The 20935-nt window shown below is 25.2% G+C and overlaps 2 protein-coding genes across 8 annotated transcripts; one reads left to right on the forward strand and one right to left on the reverse strand.

Moving 5' to 3' along the window:
- Positions 1-56: 56 nt before the first annotated feature.
- LOC107438997 (SH3 domain-binding glutamic acid-rich-like protein 2) lies at positions 57-5889 on the reverse strand. Its single transcript, XM_043058044.3, has 4 exons — positions 5749-5889; positions 4000-4182; positions 1300-1428; positions 57-346 (listed from the first exon to the last, which is right to left on the reverse strand). Exons 1-4 carry the CDS (start codon positions 5791-5793, stop codon positions 122-124), a joined length of 582 nt encoding a protein of 193 aa, XP_042913978.1. The 5' UTR covers positions 5794-5889; the 3' UTR covers positions 57-121.
- On the forward strand, positions 5806-19301 carry LOC107438996 (uncharacterized). 7 transcript variants are annotated; one of them, XM_021144332.4, is made up of 7 exons: positions 5806-5921; positions 8066-8255; positions 11723-11889; positions 12322-12553; positions 13574-13693; positions 16212-16376; positions 18825-19297. In XM_021144332.4, the coding sequence occupies exons 2-7, from the start codon at positions 8076-8078 to the stop codon at positions 19170-19172; spliced, it is 1212 nt and encodes a 403-aa protein (XP_020999991.3). In that variant the 5' UTR covers positions 5806-5921; positions 8066-8075; the 3' UTR covers positions 19173-19297. The 7 variants fall into 7 exon arrangements, with proteins under 7 accessions (XP_020999991.3, XP_020999989.3, XP_042913917.2 ...); XM_021144330.4 differs by lacking the exon at positions 5806-5921 and adding an exon at positions 6056-6206 and having other exon boundaries at positions 18825-19298; XM_021144331.4 differs by lacking the exon at positions 5806-5921 and adding an exon at positions 6295-6468 and having other exon boundaries at positions 18825-19296.
- Positions 19302-20935: the final 1634 nt, after the last annotated feature.

Raw genomic sequence — 20935 nt, forward strand, 5'->3', positions numbered from 1 at the left:
TTTTCAGTTAAACAGTTCAAAATTTTCATAAATATTTATTCCTAGAGAAAAATATATTGAGATAATTCTGAAAGCTTCAACTGAAATGTTTTTAAATGATTTTTTTTTTAAATTCAATTTTTCAAACAGTTTCTTCTTCACTTTCTTCTTCAGATCCTTCAACATTCTTTTTCTCAGACACATTAACTTCTTGTATATCTTTTTTGTTATCATCATCAACAGATGTCTCAATATTTTCTCCTGTAACATTACTTTCTAAATCATTTAATGATACATCTTTATCATTAGATATATTGTTTTCTTGGACACTATTTAGACTAGGTTCTTCATTTACCTCAGAATTCTCCTATAATCAGGTAACAGCATAACACAATTATAAAAAATAAAATTAAAATCTAAATAGATAAAAAAAAATTTAAAAAAAAGAGAGAAAAATAAAAATAAGAAGGAAGAATATAATTAATTACATTCAAAGAAAAAAAGATTAAGTTTTTTCTTTTTACATTAAATTTTAGATTGCAATGATCATCTGAGAGCAGGAAATTACCAGCTTAGCATTACATAGATAATTAATTATATTAAGCGCATCAAGCATGAGAAAAAACTAACTTTATTATTAACATAAATTTTAAAATGTAAAAATTTATTAAGAGATATCTTTTTTTTTTTTTTTTTTTTAGAATTTATACTAACCTTGAATTTGAGATGCCATTTCCTCTCTGAATCAAGCTATTTTAAAAAAAAAAAATTTTTCCCCCTGATAAATATTTTGGTTTCATGGTTAATCTCTACGTTTCTGACAAACTTATAACAAAAAGTTAGGATTAATTGCATAGGACGTGAACATTTATTTTTTGACTACCTTACTCATGTTTGACTATTTAGTTACATTGAACTTATAACAGTTCAGCTATTAAGCTATACATTTTTTAATACTTTCTCTACATCATCATTATTATTTTTAATTAATTATTTATTTATTTGCAACTCTACTGTAATCATGTCTTAAAATAAATGCATAACTTTCTCCTTAAAAAGAATACTGTGTATATCTTTAAATGTAGCACAAAATGATTTAGAAATTAGTAATTATTCATCATTTATGAACTAAAATATATAAAAATGTAGATTTTAAACAGAATCTTAAAGCTACTAAAGTTCATAAAAAAATAATAAGAAACTCAAAGGGGAAGAGTACACAGTACAAATATATATATATATACATAAAAACTGGAAACTAAAGAATATTTCCCTTTTTTTAAAATTAAAAACTTAAAATACTTTTAAATGGGAAATTACCAGATTATTTGTATGACCATTTTGGGAGACAGTTTCTTTAATTTCTTCAGATTTAGGTACGCTTGTTTCAAGTTTTAAAAACCTCATGATTTCATCATCATCATTGGCAAGTTCAAAATCTGCGTAGTCCTAGAAAGGGATAAAAAAAGTTTATATATATATATATATATATATTGTAATAAAGACAAAAAGGATAAAAAGAAAAGAGAGAATAATGAAGAAAATTAAGAAAAATAATAATAAGTTTTATTAACTGATATAGCAATAAAGAAAATGAAGGAAATAAAAATGAAAATATGATCACCGAAGCTGATGACTTCAGGGGGTACCGTCCTCAGAAGCCGTAAAACAAAACCTTTTCTATTGAGAGAAAGGCAAAATTAAATGCCAAAAGTAACTCTCTCAGTACCCCGAAGGTTTTGTATAAGTCCAGGCCAGGCTTCCAAGGGCGGTACCCCCTGAAGACGTCGGCTTCGGTGGTCATATTTTTATTTCCTTCGTTTTCTTTATTGCTATATTTATTCTTTCTTTTGAAAATTCTGCTGCTTTTAAGCGCGTTTCTTTCAAAGAATGTTTTGCCAATTTAGAATTAAATATTTTGTATTCTTTTAATATTTTATTAACTGATTCTTTTATATAGAACTCATAAAATAAGTTAAAAATATAGAGAAAGCATGGAAAAAAATATAATAAGATTAATGAAAAGAAAAGAAGAACAATTATTGAAATAAAATATTTTTAAAATATTTAAAAAAAAATTATTAAAAAAAATAATAGCAATGTTTGAAAAAAATTTAGAATTTTTAATTACTTTATCTTGGGATTTTAAGCAGGATTTGTTGATTTAAATCAGCTTGGTAAAGGTAAAAAAGTGTTTTAAATTAATTATACTTTTATTATTTATTATTAAATTAAATTATATTATACTTTTAATAAATTATTATTAAATTATTGCACATTAATTTCAAATCGAAGAATAAAAATGTTTATGTTATTAAATTAAATAAATCAGAATTAGAATTATGCTGTCTCTTTTATCAATAAGTGTTTTTTTCTCATAATATCTTTACTGTATCTTTGGCATTATCAGATTTTCTATAAAGTAATTTTGTGAAAAAATATTCCTATGAGTACATAGATTTTTAAAAACTTTTTTTTAGCTTAACCTATCTATTTTCATATAAGATTAAAAATGAATGTTTTAATATAAAAATATTTAGATTAAATATTTATTTTTTGATGAATAACTACATTTATAAACACAATCTGTCATATTTATTTTGTCATTTTAAAAATCAAGAGGGAAAAAAAAAGAAATCGCAATTTTAAATTAAGATTATGGTTTGCTAATTGAAACTTTGTGTTAATAATTAAAGTATTCTTTAAATTCTGTATTTTATCTAGTCATACATTTTTATCATACATTTGTTTCAAAATGGTTGTTATGCATGTAAAGCTGAGTATTATAACGAAAAACTGTTTTAGGTACTTTGAGTTTCTAAAATATTTTATAATATAGTTTTCATCCCAGTAGCAGAAAGTGCATAAAACTGTGACGTACGTCGCAGAACAAACGAAGTCCAGCAGAACAATTTGTATATTAAATAAGTGACAACGTTTTCCTTCGAAAGATTTTTAAGGCAGCCCTTATTTTAGTTTTCAGACCTTCATATCATAGGCATTTTATTAAAGGTTCGTCATTAATTCGTTCGTTAATTCATCATCGTCATTAACAAAATTTTGTACTTCAAAAGTGATTGAAAAAGTAACAAATCAAGAATGTTTGCCTTGGTTTAAAAAATAATGTTGTGTATCTGTGTATGATCCTGTATTTTAATAAATGAAAATATAGTATTTTACCGTGAAGTTGACTTTTTTTTCTCTGTGAAATGCTTGCAGAACATTTGTATAAATTAATAAGTCCTGTTGCAGAACATTTGAAAATACTCTGCTTATGGGGTTTTCATATTAATTTATTTTTGATTAAACATTTATAAAGTTTTTTTAATCATAAATCAAAGTTTTTACAATGTATTTGAATAAAATAAAAAAAAATCTGATTTAAAACAAATAAAAAAAATTACGAACCCTGATTTTAAGTACTTAATTCTGTCATCCAGGACCAGCAGAACACCATTAATTTCAAGTCTTAAAGGTCTTTCCTTGTTAAAACTTTAAAATTAAAATTTGTATCTCAATACAAAGAAGTGTGCTTCGATTGCACAAGAGAAAAATAATTTAATCACAAAGAAAATAATTTTGATGAAACAATTAAGAATTTAAAATATAATTTTAAAAAATAAGATAAAGTAAATTATAAAACAAACACCAATGTTTAGTTGGTAGGAAAATTAGAAAAATACATCTTAATTTTAACTGGTACTTTCACATCCTTTCAAAATAACTTTCAGTGACAAAATTCTAAGTAAAAACAAAAGCTATTGAACAATTCCTGAGGAAAGAAAATTCAATCATGTTGCCTTTTAAGTTTTATTCATTTAATTAAACTGGAAAGACTAGGTTATTGAATTGTAATATGATTAAAAAATAAATATGCCTAGATAAAGAAAAGAAATAATAGCCATTAAGAAAAATTACATTATTATTAATACTGCTTTATGCTTACTAAAATTATATTGCTATTCACTGATTAAATATAAATTATAATAAAGAAATGAATACTAATAAATCCACTCATACCCCACAATATTTACTGTCATTAAAGATTTGAGGTGGCAGTTGAGTCTTTTTATCATGTTTTTTTGCTTCTTCTTGCATAAAAACTAAATCATCATCACGCCCTGGTTCTGTAATATCAACTATCTGTAAGTCAATAGGTAGGCCCTGCAGTATAAACAATACTCTTTGCTGATGTTTTCGCACCTAATAAATAATATAAAAAGACGAGGTCAATCAATGTAAAAAAAACTAAAATGTTTTTTTATAACATTTTTAAAATTTTTATAAAGCAAATTTAAAATACTGACTATACATACTACCTAAACCTGAATATTCTTCCACCTTTAATGAAGAAAAAAGTGGTTGGCAATTAGTGCTAGTTTTTCCATAAGAACAAAAATGTGAAGATACAAAAATATTTAAAAAATAAGTTTTAATTCGTTAGTAGATCTTTTATATTAAGAAGTGCACAACCAACTCTCGATTTGCAGACCGCGGCTGAATCTGAACAAAATTTTTAAATATTATTTAAATTCATTTGAAAAATCGGAAAATTGAAATCAGTCATTTAAGTCTTTGACACACTCAATCTCTATGAGTGTAGTTCTTTAATCGCTTCTTTTCGATGGTTAATGCCACAAATTTAAATAAGATAGGATCAAGTTAACATGTCTTATAAACTTGGCCATGGCCTGGGGCCCCCAATGATTAGGGGTCCCCTTAAAATGGATTTTCTGAATATGAATTTAAAAGAATTAAGAGGAACAATGATTTTAAAAAAAAATCAATTTCAAATACATATTACAAATTTTTCAAAATGTTATGATTATTTTTTTTTAGTTCTAATTTAACAAAATAAAGTAAAATTTAATTTATTATTATTTATTTTAAATATGCTTTCTTAAATGAAAAAATATATTAATACTTTTATAATTGCATAAATAAAAAATATACTAAAAAAACAACTTATTCGAAGGGCCCCAAAAATTTGAATGGCCTAGGGCCCCCATGTATGCTTAATCTGGCCCTGCTGTGCACCTCTACATTTATATCATAAAAATTTTTAGGATTTCTTTGTACCTAAATTATTTTTCTGAATCAAAGTGTAAACAATCACAGGTATACTACCAGTAAAACTAAAAAGATAATTTATTTCTGTACATCATAAAATTTAAACATAAGCTACATACAAAGTCCATTTCATTACATATAAGTAGGTAGAGTTTGAAACTTATGTTGAATAAAATTTTATTATAGATACCTTATCATAGAACAAACACATAATAAGCAGTATCAAGTTTGTGCTACATTAAAAGAAGCAGAAAAGGGTAAAATAATACTGAAAAGCATAAGTTATTATACAAATCATAGTTTTCAAGCATACAATTATAGAAGTATATTTTAAAATAAGTAAATTTGCTTAAAATTTGAGATATAAATATTGTAAAATCTAACATAATTCATATTTAGGAGTTGTAACGAATAAAATAAGAATTTAATAGCCGGAAAATATATTCTAATAAAATTTTGTAAACATAACATGCATATTTATGTTCTGTCAAAGCGGACTTCAAATTAAAACTAAAAGAGATTTCAGACAGCAATAAATAGTGTTATTATTAGGGATTAGTTAGATCACAAATGCTTTGTTTATCCAATTAAATGTTAATTATTCTGTTGAAATGAATATACTGTTCAAGATTGGTAATCAACACAATATCGTGTTTATTCATTGCCTAATTTATAATTAAAACATTTGGATTAACAAACCTCGTGACTACCACAAATTCCAGAGATATACACTTTAATCGTCATATTAAAAATTTAATTTAAAAATCCCGATTAAATCTCCAGAGGCTATTTTAGCATCCCAAAACCAGACACCCGGATCTTCTCGTCTTTCACTTCGTAAGCAAAGCAGAAAGCTAAAACGCCAAACGAAAGTAGGACAAACAAAACGTCACAAATTTATATATTTTTTTTATTGCTGTTCGAAACATTATTTACACATTATTCCTATATTTAAAGTTCATGAGATAATTAATATCAATTAATCTTATATAAATACGTTTAAAACATGCATAGAATTTTAACAAAAACGTTCTTTGAATGTGAAATATTTTATTTTTGATTGATATTAATTTATTTGTTTTCAGAAATCAATTCATTATTTATTTGTTATAGAATAATGTCTGAATGGAATTTATAGATGAATTATTTTTTGAAATGTAATTATTTTTCATTTGTTTACAATTTTTTAAGAACTAACTGTAACAAATGTAAACAAATTAAAGGAGCGCGATCGTTTGTCTTCTCGTTTTCGATTATTATTTTGTAAAATTAAATAAGTACTTTACCAGGATTTTAATATCAGGACAAAATATGTTAACCATTGATAATGTTACTTTAGCAAATAATTTAATGAAGAACTTTTTGTATCTGCATGCGTTCATACCGGAGTTAATTCTCGTGCTTTTATTACCCATCAGAGTAATAAGCTACTATTATTTTTATGAATAAAATGTATCTTCTTGTGCAACATTTATATTTGAAATTGACTTTAATAGCTTGGTTAATTCTTTTGTGGTAAATGGGTTGGTTTTAAAATAATTTTTAGCAAAATATTTAATTTTTTTTGAAGTATTCAGTGTACTGTTATTCAGCTTCCTTTAAGTCTTGAAAAAAGAAGTTCAATCTTTTACGCTTTTGCATTCAAATATTATTATTTTATCTATTGTTCACTTCCGAATCAAGGAATAATCATAATAGTTCCATAGGAACCTTAATCTCTATTTGGATATAACTCTAGTTTGTTTGAAATATCTCATTTTCCCTTTAAAAATAATTAAGCTCTTTACTCAGTTATTTCATTTTGAACTAATGTTAATACTCTATTTCCCGTTCTTTCTTTAGAAATATAATTCATGAATTTTATAATGGAAATTATGTAATTAAAGAATTTTTGTAAGCAAAGCAAATTTAACAATCAATGTATTGTTTCAATGCATCTTTTCAAACAAAGTCAATTCAACTTCGGAACGCCAATTTTTTTTTTTCATTGAATTTTTTTAAAGGGTTGAATTATAAAGTCATGATAATATCCCCTCATGATTGTTTCTGTTACATGATCTGTGCCAAAGTAATTTATAAGTTTTGCGACTTCCAGGCAGTGGCTCGCAAGAAACTAAAAAATAAACATCACAGAAGGGGACAGACTAGAAGGGTATAACTTATAGCTACTCCCAGGCAAACTTTTTTTTATATTTTCAAGTTTAAAATCCTTTTGGAGCTTGTAGTTGATGTGACAAATCACACCATGGGAAGGAAATATCTTCACCAAATCTAATGTATTTGTCTTTACTGTTGACCATACATTTTTGTTTACTTTCGTGATGTTTCATCACTAATAAAAAAATGTCTAAAGTAATTAACTAACTTGCATTCAGATATGTAAAATGAGGTATTGTATTCTCATTAAAAAGCTCATAAATAATTTTTTATTAAAATATTAAGGCGCACATTGACTTTTCCGAGTTGTATAGATCAAAAGTTAAATGATTGAAAAATTCAAATTTAACTCTAAATTTCTTCTTTTTAAACTTGGACTTTGTATTTATAATAAAAAGATTTTTTTCAGTTCCTAAAGAAATCTGGTGCTTATTCTAAGTGATATATTTATCAGTTAATAATATTTTTTTTAATATTTAATTAATTTCAAATATTTTGTATCTGATTTTATATATTTCTGATTTGATGTATGCCTTCTTTTTCTATTTGAATTTAAAAAAAATTCATTGGTTAGTTTTAATTTTAAACATTTAAAAATAAGTTTAAATTCAAGACTAGTTACCTGATCTTTTTATTACCAGCTTCAGGATAGATTTCTGTACAGTATTTTCAAAGCTAAATTTGTCTCTGTAATTTAGCCAATAAAATATTGAAAAATCTTTATGACCTTATTTGTAAAACTAATACCACCTGTTTCTTATCTTTTGTGCATTACATTTGTACTATGTAGTATGTTTTTTCATGGCTTTATCACAATTTATATCTTTGATGTATGAATTTTTAAATTTTTTTATTTTAGATGGTATATAATGTCAATAGGTAACAAACATGCCTCTTACTACCAGTATTGCAAGCCTCCACCTCAGAGGAAAAAAACTACAGAGGGTTTTCGTATGCAGAATGCAACTGCTGAAGAGATTTTTCAGACACAAAAAATTAACATCAAATCTTTAGAAAACAAAGTTGCAGAATTAGGAAAACAGATCAAAGTAAAGTTATTTATGGCATTATATTTACTAAATCAATACATTAATTGTTAATGTCATTTTTCACTCACTCCAGATTATGTATTTAATTCTCCAGTGCAGAGACATTTTTTGAATGTCATTTTAATCTCACAATAAATTTAATTCTAGTGATCAAATTTTCTTTCTTGGTGCGTAGCATTTTTAAAAAATGCCTAAAGGTGCTTATTTTCATTTTTTAAAAGCCTTTAAAATATCTTTTTTCGTTGGGTGTTTTTAAAAAGTGCTTAATTTTCCCTTTTCCAATATGAGATATTTTTTCTTTACCTTGTCGATTTTTACCTCTAATTATGCAAAAAGCGAGGTTATCACATTGTTTTTTTTAATTTTTTCATAATTCATTCCCCTACAAGCTATTTCGGCGAACCGTCGGTTTGTAGCACATGAAAGCGTCAATGAGTCAATGATTTTACATATTTGATGAAATACTTGCAGGTTCACATGTGTATATACTGAGCTGGATTCAGTGAGAAGGATTCTTGTACTCTCATGTGTAACTCAGCTGCATTTTGCAAGATATTCTCAATTCCAGGCTTCGTTCTCCATCCTTTGAAATTGAACTGAAAAATCTCTCGACTTTTTGATGATAACGGGAACCAACTAATCATTGCCTCATTTTTTCTTTAATAACAAAGGAAAATTTTATGTCTCTTGTTGATTTAATCGTTGGGGAAACGCCATAGTCTTCGTCACTGACAAATGGCCTTGTGTTATTATATTTATAGATCAGTATCATAATCATTGAACTTGACTTAAGAATCATTCACTAATTACGTATTTTCTTGAGAACTGTTTAGAATCACAAAGCTTAATCACCTAAAAATTTCCATATTCCTTTTATTCATTTAATTTAAAAAAGATAAAAATTGAGATTTATAAATGTAAAATTTTTTATCTGAAGGACCATCCACTAATTGCCTAGAAAAATTAAACTTTTGCTGTACATATTATTTTTATTTTTTTACTTTTTATTGTATTATTACTTTTAAAATTTTGCCGACTGGCATATGTAGGGGTTAGGGAACTGCCCTTGCATCAGAAAGGTTATGGGTTTGAATCCCGGGCAAGGCATGGATGTTCTTTCCTTCTCTGTACTATCTGTCCTTACTGTGAGAGCAACGTTGGCCCACCTAATATGGTGCCCCTGAACGAGAGGCCAACAAATCTGCCCTGTAAATGTCTGAATTGACGGAAAATGTTAACACAGGTGGGTATTGGGGGGAAAAAAACTTCTAAAATTTTTAGTGTTTTTTATTTATTCTGTGAAAAAGCTTAATAATATTTAAAGGCAAGATTTTAAAAAAGTACGAAGTGAAGAAATTTCAATGCAGCAAAAATTCTTATGCTATTCGGATTTGTCATTCCAAAAAACTTTAATTCATCTCTCAGTGATTTGATTTAGTAAATATTGAAACAAAAAATTCAATCATCTCAGATTTACTTCTGACAGAAGTGTTTATCTTTAATACTCATTGTATTTACATTTCAAAATTATTTAAATTTTTTTAATCATTTTTTTTAAAGAAATACTGAACTAAGTGACAAATTTTGCTAAGAAATTTATTAAGGGCCATTCAATAATTTACATTTGTAATATAAATTTACTAAAGTTTTTTAGTTTGCTTAATTCTTTACAAATTTTTACAGATTTGGTATGATCAATAATATTAATCTTGTTAATGTTTTATTGAATATGCTTTTATAAATAACTTTCATATAAATTTAAAAAATATATTTGATAATCTTCTTAAATAATAGTTAAATTAATTAAATTTTGAATTAATATTTTTAAATAGTTAAAGTAATTATTTATTTATTACGTAGAATGAGGCACTCAATATTGAATTTATTTAAAATTGTTGTTGGGGTTACTAATATAATCAAGAAAAGAGTTCTTAGTCAGAAACTAGTTATTTTATCTTAATCATGTTGTGTCTTCGAAAATTATTCTGCATTTTGTTAATGTATATATGAAAAACTTTCAACAATAGGAAGAAAAAAATTTGATTGGTGCGCATTTTCTAATTATGATATTTTTTTTAAGTGCTTGAAAATGTTTTTTAGGTGCTTAAAAGGTACAGTACAGAACCCGTTATCTGGAAATCAGAAAACCAAAAAACTGGAACGAAATTCGATACATTTTGCCGCTATTTTTTTAAAAGAAATGTTTTTTTCTTCATAAGATTTTAGGATTTTTCTTTCTTTTTTGAAAGATGTTTACCTTATCATCATTTTGGAAATAACCATTAGTGTATTACTTCATCGTTATTTCTTCTTTTTAAGATTATTTCCAAATATTTTTTTTTTTAGTTGGGTTTAACAATAAAAAAACGACTTTTTATAGCGATTCAGAAAACCGGAAAAGTCAGTGGTCCCGATCGTTCCGGACAATCGATTCCCTACTGTACTTATTTTTTATTGAAAAATTTGGCTACACGCCCTGAGTAATTTCTCATAATATTTTGCCTTTAGTTAGCCATAGACTTGACCTACAGTTGAGATGCCTAACCTATGGCCAAATATGACCCTTTAATAGTCAATGTTGTAAAATTTCATCGATCTATTGATGTAAGTCAAACTATATAACTTCGTTTACATAGGGATCTTTTGTCTACATCTTTTTTGATAGTCCGGCGATAGTTCTTGAGAAGATAGAACTGTTGCCTTACACATCATAAACAATAATTTACATTTATTACAGTATTCTTACGTTATTATTTATATTTTTTTACATTTATTTTACAACTTAATTCCAATCAGTAATGGCAAGATTCTTACCCAGTGTAAAAAAAAAAAAAAAAAAATTGGAAATTATTTGAGTAACTTAAAATGTATAACAAATTTAGTTTTATCTCCCCAAAATCAGTATTAAAAAATTTGCCTTACATCTAGAATTTTTAATTTAGTTTAAAAATTAATTTAGAGACAATTAATGCTATTTCCTTGTTAGTGCAAAAAAAAATTCATATATCAAGTTATTAGTTTCTGTCACAAATATTTTTAGTTATTGAATAGTGTTGTGCAGATTCAAATTTAAAATTTCATATAGGGTCTGAACATTAAAGTGTTTAAACAAATGCCTAGCCTATTTTTTTAATACTGCATAATTGTTGCATTCTATTAATAGGCCACTCAAGTTTCTTATGTGTGTCAGTATGTCTGTAAAAGAAGTTTTTTTTTTTTTAATTGGCCTGTATTATAACTATCATCTGAGTAAAGTTAAATAATTTTTTTTTAAGTATTTTAATTATACTTGAATCTTAATAAGAATTCTTTTCTGATTATTAAATGGATGTTATTTCGACATTGCGCTTAAAGTAAATTATTGTTGATGTTTTTTAATGCTATATATATTGTTACTGGTTTTAAATTTAGTGCTCCAATTTCCAATTTCAGTTTTGTATACTAAAATGTTATTATTAATTTTATAGGAATTAAAACTTGAGAATAAAAATTTGTGTAAAGCAAACATTCTTCAGGAAAAAGAATTAAAGAAAACGTGTGACAGTTCTTGTGGAATATCTTCTTTAATGCGGTCTTACAAAGAGGAAATAAGAGCTATTCAATCAAAAGCGTCTACTTTACAGGATCAACTAAGGTAGCTTTATCTTAAGTTTTGATTATTGTTTTAATAATTTTGATCTGATATTCGAGTGAGTCTATCAATAGCTTTAAATTGAAATTAAGCTTTTTTTTTCAGTGAAAATTTTAAATATTGATTTAGTAATTTTATTTTGATGATTGAGTGAGTTTAACAATAGTTTTGAATAAAAATTAGGTTGTTTTTTCAGTGAACATTTTGATTATTGTATTAATAGTTTTGATCTGATATTTTATTGAGTTTAACTGTAGTTTTGAATTAAAATTAAGTTTTTGTTTCAGTTAAATATTTTCTTTCTTTGTCATCTGTGTTCAAGTGTATAGTTGTTAAAAATTTACTTTAGAATTTTTCTTTTTAACTGTCATTGAGGTTTAAATCAATGCTAGATTTTTAATGATTGTATTAATAAAAATGATTATTGTTTTTAAGAATAACTGAAAATAATTTAAAGACACAAGAAAAGTCTGTTGCTAGAAAGAATCAACAAATTGAGAAACTTACTACAGCTAAGAGGCAAAATGAAAGACTCATTAAAGAACTAACTCTGGAGAATAAAGAATTAAAATCTGAAAAAGAAAAAGTTGTTAATGAATCCAAAGAATTGCTTGAACTGAATAATGAGTTTAAATTAAAAAATGAAGAACTACAGCAAATAGTTGAAGTTAGTAGATTTATATTGTGTTATCATTTGAAATTAAGTAATATAATTTAATATAATATTAGTTAATGTAATATTTATTTTAAGGTAACCACTTTAAACAATATTGTTTAAGGGTATAGTTTGTTACTGCTTAGTTTCTAAACAAACTGTATTAGAATTTTCATTTTCAGAGATATTTCATTTTCGTGATCCACTATTATTTATTTCTTGGTAAACAAAGGCATAGTTAAATGCATTATTATTGTAGTGATAGAATGTTTTAAAAATTTACTGATATAACATAACTTTTCCATTAATAGTAAAAATATATATGTATATATATAAGCAGTATTTATTCAATATGATATTATTCAAATTTGAATTTATATTTGAGAACCTTCCACGATAAAAATGTTTATTTTGTCATTGTAAAGTTTGCAATCTCTCCTTCGTCTTAAAACAGAATATTTCCGATGAGTATACATCATATGTAGTCTGAAAATAGCACATTGTACTATACATACATCATTGTAGTAATTGAATAATCATATGTAGGTAATTGATTTATAAGGGTAGTAAGCAAGCAATATATAATTATTATCATTCGATATAAAAACAAATCTTAAAATTTTATTTTTAAAAAATTTTAATATTAGTGTAATTCTTGGGAGTTTTTAATTTGTTTAAATCAATGTTTGCTGTATTATGAAACTGAATTAGCATAGAAGTTAAAATATAAAATTAGTATAGAAGTTGAAATATGAAAAGTTATTTATCTGTGAGTATTGAAAATAATATAATCTATTAGTTAGTATAAAAGTTAAATATTATAATCTATTTATTTAGAATAAAAAAAAATATTTATCTTAAATAAAATGTTGAGTTAAATATAATCATTAAACTAAATTTTGCTAACTAAAACTTGGTTAAAAATTTTTAGATGTGTGAATGATTTTTAAATTAACTTTTGTAGATAAATTTCCATAGTAAAAGAATTTTTTCATTAAAAATAATTTATTACTTCTTTTCACTTTAATTTAGCTAATGGAATGTAAGGTTTCAACATTAAAAGACAGCTTGGAATCTGCTGAAAATAACAAAGCTGAAATGGAAGAAAATCTAAATAAACTTCAAAAGAGTTATAATGAGTTGGAACAAAATGTAAGTTAAAAATATTGTCTTTGGTGTAGTCACAGTCTTAGAAAGAGATTAAGTTTCTTGAATTATATTAAATATTAGAAAAAAAGAAAAAAATGTGTAAATCTAAGTTGTTGAAATTGGAGGGATACAGTTCTTAATCTCTGATTTAGTTATAAACTCATACTTTAACAATGAATTATTGCTTCAAGGGGGAAAAAATTGTATATAATTCTCAGTCCTTGTTTTTAAATTATCTTGTTTAATGTTTTTTAAGGAAATGTCTTTTGTTAAATACTGTGATCAAATTAAGTAAAAAATACATAATTTTGTTATGGAGAAGGACAAAAGTTAAACAATCAATAAAAATTTGTTCTAAGGCAGTGATTGTGAACTTTTTTCAATTAATATGCAAGTTAAATTATGGTTGTTTATTTTTGGCTACCCAGTGTGCCACGTTATGTTAATTTTTAAAATTAATTTGTAAATTACTTCTTTAATTGAAAACTATAGAATTAAATTGTGTAACTGTATTTGCTGTTTAGTTATACCCTTTTCTATAAATAAATGCAGTGTATAATAATATTTTAGTTTAATACTAAGATTAGGTAAAGCATCCTAAAATGGCATCACTAACTATAACACTTAGATAATTTTCATTATTTTGTATTAATTTAGATCAAAATAAGTGAAAAATATTAAATGTAGCAAAGGTTAGACAAAAAAAAAATTTTATATGTACTAATTCATTTTGTTGATTAGGTCATTTAGAATAACACAACTTCACTAAAGGTAGAATGAAACAAGCATCACTAAATATTATGCTTGTTAGATGAATGTACTGATTTAATTCTTGTGTCAATAAATACTTTTGTAGTTAATAACTATGTAATATTTCAAAATATGATGTCAGTGTTTCAAAAAAATTACTGTGCCGATTTCTACTTCTAAATAATTATACTTATTAAATATTCACTTAAACTATAGATGCCCAATCTCTTTTGGAGGAGAACTGCTGCCAAACAAAATATTGCTTCTAAAAGCTGAGAATTCAGTTTTTAGATCAATTTACAATAACTTAATAATTTCTTTAGTTTAATGATAACTATATATTTATTCTTTTAACACTTAAATTGATGTCTCTGCATTGTGAAATTTTATGGTTATAATTACGATTTTTTATTTTATTTTTTAAATGTTAATTGTTGTTTTTTTAAAGATGTCTAAATTAATTTTAAGAGCAATTGTTGGTATGCAAGTTACTTAGTTTTTTTCATATTAATTTTTGACTTAAAGGTGGTGACCATTTGAGAACCTACCACAATTTGAACCTTTTAAAAATGACTTTATTAAAGTTTTTATTTGTGCAAATCTGATGATATATAATTATGATCAATGAGTATAGGGTATACTTCAATATAAATTCATACAATTTCATGGAACATTTTTTTCCCCAATCTTTATTACATAAATGCCTATATCCCCCTTCCATAACTTCTGAACATAAAATTGGGCCAATCATCATTGAAAGAGTCCAAAACCACTTTTACATTTTTCAATCCTTGTAAAATCTATTTTATATAAGATGAGGCACTCTTCTTCATAGTGAAAGTGTACGATTAATTTCGCCATTTTTTATGCATCTTCTAACTAAAGAAATGAAATAAATTTTCTATGCCTTTTCTTAATCCAAACTATAGGTGGAAATGAACTTTTATTCTTCTGTAATAGATAGATGGCATACTACTTAGAGTATATCATTTCCCATGAGATCACATTTTGCTCAAAATACTTGCATGAATTAAGTAAAAGAAAAGTCACATGAGGAAAAGTTTGCTTTCTACCTCAATCGACTCTCTAATTGAAATATTTTCTTAACCCCTCTTTAATTTTTAGAAACTGAGAAGTTTTCTTTACAAATATAGTTCATGAAAATATTAATCTATAGAATGCGGCTATTGATAATTAATAACTTTTCTTTATCTTTTAAGAATCAGGTTAATCAAGTAAAGTAAGGACCATTGCACGATTTACCCAACACTGATAATTCTTTTTAAGATTAAGTGCCATTACCCGGTATACGTTCGCCCATACTTTAACCAACTTAATTGGTTACCACTAGTCTTAACCATCAATTATTAATATTAGCCAATTAATTACATTAAAAGTAACCTCTAAACAATTTATTTCATCTTTTCATAAAAACAGTTTAGAGATTTGATCAAATTACTTACATTCTTTAGGATAATCACCCCAGAGACTTATTTAAGCATCTCCTGTTATGAATAAATCATCAATTTTAGGGACTTGATTGAATCTCCCTTTTTATCCTCTTTCCGTGTCAAGTATTTAAAATGACAAACTAGTGCATAGTAAATAAATTTCAGTACAAATTTGCCCAAGGGTTTAAGTTTTGTAGAGTTAAGTATAAATGATGAGGATTGTAAATGATTAGTGAATACTAAAACAAAATTGTATATTCTGTAAAATGTAGTAATTAACTAAATTAAGCAGAATTCAAGGTTCATTATTATATTTTTAGTTTTCTTTGCCAAAGTCATGCCCTACTTTAGTTGTGGCTGAAACTCAAACTGATTGCATTACCAGTAAAATTAATTCATGTTCAGCATCTGATGGTGCGTCAAAAGGCTTCTTCAAAAAAAGTGAAGTTAGCAATGATGAATTAAAAGCTAATGACAATTATTGGGTAACTATTGATTCTGTTAATTTTACTTTAAAACTGTTTTTTAGGTCTTAATCCATTCCATTTCATAATCACTTTGTTAGATTTAAAAAAATAGGGCTTGTATTATTGTGTAAAGTTTAAAATTTTCATTGAAAATATAATGTCAAAGATAATATGAGCTATTCAAAATAACTGGGCAGGCCAATATTGAGTTGTGTTAAAAAAAATACCAAATTTTTTGTCAATAGAATAGAGTTTGTGCTTGTCTTATAAGAATTAATTATATTAATAACAAACTTGTTCATTATAAATAAAATATATACACTTTGATTAACAGTACTTTCATTATAAGAATTATTATTATTTTTTTTTTTTTTTGTTATTCAGCATTTAGATAGAGATCGATTGTTATTCAGCGCAAATAGTTTTTAGCTAGTAAGGATTAATGAATATTTTTATTTGAGCCTTTGAAATTTGGAATATTAAATGTAGCTTTATTTAAAGAAAAAGTCAAAGTGAGGGGAGACATGATATTTTTGTTATAATTTTATTTTTTTAGGCGATATTATTTTCATATTAGGGAAATGATATTATAATTTCTTATTTATAAACTGATAATTTTTTTTATATTTTATATAGATTAAAAATTAAAAAATTTTCTTATCATATCATTTTATTCATCTTTGAACTCCTCTAAAAATGAATCAAAAAAGGTACATAAAAGTAAAACTATGTTTGTTTTACCTTAATATTTGCTTAAAATGACATGATGACACTTAAAAATAATTTAAAATGTTCTTGTATTTTTGTTAAAATTTATTATCCATTAATGTATACTAATTTAGGGGTGCACAATCCGCCAACTGTTGTTACTCGGCCCGCTGAAGCTTCTGGACGTTTTTGTTTTTTTTTTAATTAAGAAAAAAATTTTTATCGCTCATTTGAGTTATAACTTTTTAATGCTCTCAATTTTCACAGATTCTATTGTAAATCCATGATGTTTATCGATCGCTTTTCAGCGATTATTGCTACAAAATTCCGCATGGTTTTAAACAAAAATCCAATGTTTTAAACATGATATTACTATGCACGAATTTCGAATTTGAGTGATCACTTTTCGACTTGCTTCTTTTTTGCCGATTTCATCAGAAATCCAAGTGACGTTTTGATCTCTTTTTTTTTTCTTCCCCTTTTTGCCATTTTTATTACCAACAGTCTGCAGTCTTTAAAATTCTGCAGTCTTTATGCAGTCTTTAAAATTCTTGTGTTTTTTAAAATATTTGACTTGTAAGTTATAAATAGCTCATTTAATTTATCACTTTTTTACGAGCTTTACTTGTGCCGATTTCATTGTAAATCTAAATTCTTCTTCTTTTTTTTAAAGGCAATTATTGGTAGGCTTTTCCTAGTGAATTTGAAAATCCTGTATTTTTACTACGATATTATTACGACAAGCAACTTTCAAATTGCATATTTAAAAAACCACTTTTTGAATTGCTGTGTTTTTGCAGATTTTACCTTAAATCCAAGTTATTTTTCAATAATTTTTTCATGAGATTTTGCGATGCATTCCTGCATGGTTTTGAAAATTCCTATTTTTATTACGGCGTGCGAATTTTAAATCATACATTTAAATAATTACTTATTGTTGTGCTGATTTAATCTTAAATGTAAGTTTTTTTTTCCTTTTCAACTATTGCGATGCTTTCCCACATGATTTTAACGATTCCGTTACCATAACTACGATGTTATTACAACATGTGAGTTTCTAATCACTTTTTGATACTATTTATTTCTGCAGTTATTTTTTCATCATATTTTCAGCAGTCATAGTCATGCATTTGTAAGAGGTATTTAGAATCCCGAATTATAATACAATGATATGGCAACCTGAAAGATTCGAAAAGTGTAGGAAAGCACAAAATTTTAACTACTCACTGCTTGTAATTTATTTTGTTTTAAATTTTGCACAACTTAGGTGATTTTTTTCAAAAAAAGAAAAGTTCCTCATTTAAAATTCATAAAACCTCCAATTCAAGAAATATAAATAATATCTGAAGAAGTATAATACCAAATTAATATTGAACCTTATTTTGTACTATAACTGTTTGAATTTTTGGCTTTTGTTTAAACCTTATAAATTTTCTGAAAAAGTGTGTTTCTTCATTTTTGAATGAATTCTAAGAATTAAAAGTATTTAATTTCCTACAAAAATTTAGTGCTTAGAAAACTGATGTTTAGATAAAAATTATCATATTTGCTGCCAACATGACTAATATGCGTGTGGCCCTTCGTTAGTCAATATGCTGTGCAAGTAGCCCTTCACCTAAAAAGTACTTTTCAAAATTTATATCTAACCATGCATACTTATAAGATTGCTATTCATGAAATTTTGTGTTTGTTACTTGAATCTCTTTAACAATTTTGTTAATTTTTTTAACGAATGTCATTAAATTTCTTTTCACATAGGTTGATGGTGAAAATATTAAAATACAAGAAGAAAACTCTATTTTATCCTCAGACAACATTTGCAAAGATAAATATTCTGAGTTATGTGCATATCAAAACCAAGTTTTATCTAATTTACCTTCACCAAAAATTCAGAAGTGCTTACTTAAACCTATTAAATTAAGGACTCCACATGCTATAAAACCTAAAAATAATAGGACAGGATTTCATCCTGTACACTCTTCTTATTCATCCTATAGCCCATTTGCTTCTAACAGTAATCTTTTAATGTCTTCTAATTTCTTACAGTCTAATTATTCAACCAAAAATGCCAAAGCAGTGAAATGTTTCTCTCAAAAAATGTTTTAAAAATTATGTATATATGTATGCAATTCGAAATAAAGTTTTAAGTTCTGATAAAGAACAAAAAAACTGCAGTGTAAAATAAAGTTGTTAATCTTTGATAATATTAATGTTTTCAAAGTTTTAATTATTTATACTATTATTGAAATTTATAATGCATATTAATTAATCATAATTTATTTTTGAATGATTCTTGCATATTTTTTGTTACATAAAAATCTATATTGTGTTCCTTCATATTGTCTTAAAACAATACTATTTTGTTTTTGTTAAGGTAAGATTTCTATTTTGAAAGTTTTCACCCATTTTTAGCAATTTAGTCTCTATTTTAAATGTTTTTTAAAATTTTGAAAAAATTATAGTAACCTTTACAAAGATTGTTTATGATATTATTTTCTTTTGCTCATTTTTAAATATATTTATAAATTACTTATTCAAAATTACACTTGTTTTTATGCATTATGAATAAAGCTAGTAAATATTATAAGTTACGATTTTATTATACAAAACTCTTTATAAAAATGAATAATTGTTCATAAAGTGTAATCATTTTAATTTTGAAATGTAAAATTGAGCTTTTTCTTATTGTTTTCATTTTTTCCTATATTAGAATGTGAACCTTAAATAATCATAAAAATGTAGACATTAAAAATGTTTTAGAAATTATAATCATTCCTAGGCAATTATTAGAAATTCATATTTTGTTTGCACACATTTTAAAAAATTTATTAATCGAAAATCATTGCTGTTTGCTACTTAGAGTGATATTTTCATTTCATCTGTAATCAAAGCTTTTTTTTTTAAAACAAATTTCTTTTTTTTTTTCGTTCTACACTAACTGAAATGTTTAGAAACTATTTGAAACAAAATGATCTAAAACTGTGTTAAAGTTAATTTTGGTTTAATTTAAATTCAGTATTATTTGTGAAGTTTAAAAACTCATTCACCCATAATAATTTCAATTTAACAAGGAGCTAAAAAGAAATACAGTTAAGAAAATATTTTCTTTAACAATGTAGTTTTTAATTTCAAAATGCACCTGTGATATTTGTCATCTTTTTATGTTGTTTTCTTGTATGTGTAATAATAAAAGGCAAAAAAATATGTGTTTCAATAAAAAAAATATATTTATTATTATTTAATTTAGTCAAGTATAGAAGTTATCATTTTCTGATAATTTAATCTCCTAATTTTTTCATATGACTTTCATCCTAGTGTAATTTATATCATTATTTGCCATGTACAGTGAACAAAAAAAATATCACCCTGAATAACTTTCATTCTAATGATCGGATTTTCAATCTTCATAGCTGCTAAGGGTGACTTCAAATGTGCTAATTAATTAGTACTAATTATTAATTAAGTTGCGAAATCAAGCACAAAACGCACTTTCTCTGAACAGACATTTTTTTTTCCTTTACATGTTTGGATTTCTGACCCTCAAATTTTTTAAAAAATTGGATCAAAATTTAAGGTGCTAGAAAGTTTTATATATTCGGCGTTGTCCCAAAAAGATGGCAAGAATTATCGCCCAAGCAGAATTAAAAATTTAATATAACGAACCATACTCTAGCCACATAATTGACAAGAGTGAAATACTCTGTTGTTAAGCAACTAAGCTGAGAGCAGAGTTGGCCAAAAATGTAATCAATTACATTTTTTGATTACAGTAATCAATTACTTGTAATCATGATTACAATTTTCAAAAATTTTGATAACAGCTGTAATCATGATTACAATATTGATTACAGTAATCAATTACTTGTAAT

The sequence above is a fragment of the Parasteatoda tepidariorum genome, chromosome 3 (assembly GCF_982258835.1).
Source record: "Parasteatoda tepidariorum strain Cologne lab strain chromosome 3, Ptep-v5.0, whole genome shotgun sequence".
In the NCBI taxonomy this organism is placed as follows: domain Eukaryota; kingdom Metazoa; phylum Arthropoda; class Arachnida; order Araneae; family Theridiidae; genus Parasteatoda; species Parasteatoda tepidariorum.

Excerpts from the sequence above, each read along its gene's own strand:
- LOC107438997 (XM_043058044.3), bottom strand. The coding sequence starts at position 5,793 with ATGACGATTAAAGTGTATATCTCTGGAATTTGTGGTAGTCACGAG. Across the intron at positions 4,183-5,748 it reads GAATTTGTGGTAGTCACGAG|GTGCGAAAACATCAGCAAAG; the intron begins GTTTGTTAATCC and ends ATTATTTATTAG. Across the intron at positions 1,429-3,999 it reads ATGACAGTAAATATTGTGGG|GACTACGCAGATTTTGAACT; the intron begins GTATGAGTGGAT and ends ATCCCTTTCTAG.
- LOC107438996 (XM_021144330.4), top strand. The coding sequence starts at position 6,175 with ATGGAATTTATAGATGAATTATTTTTTGAAAT. Across the intron at positions 6,207-8,065 it reads GATGAATTATTTTTTGAAAT|ATGGTATATAATGTCAATAG; the intron begins GTAATTATTTTT and ends TTTTTATTTTAG. Across the intron at positions 16,377-18,824 it reads AAGCTAATGACAATTATTGG|GTTGATGGTGAAAATATTAA; the intron begins GTAACTATTGAT and ends CTTTTCACATAG.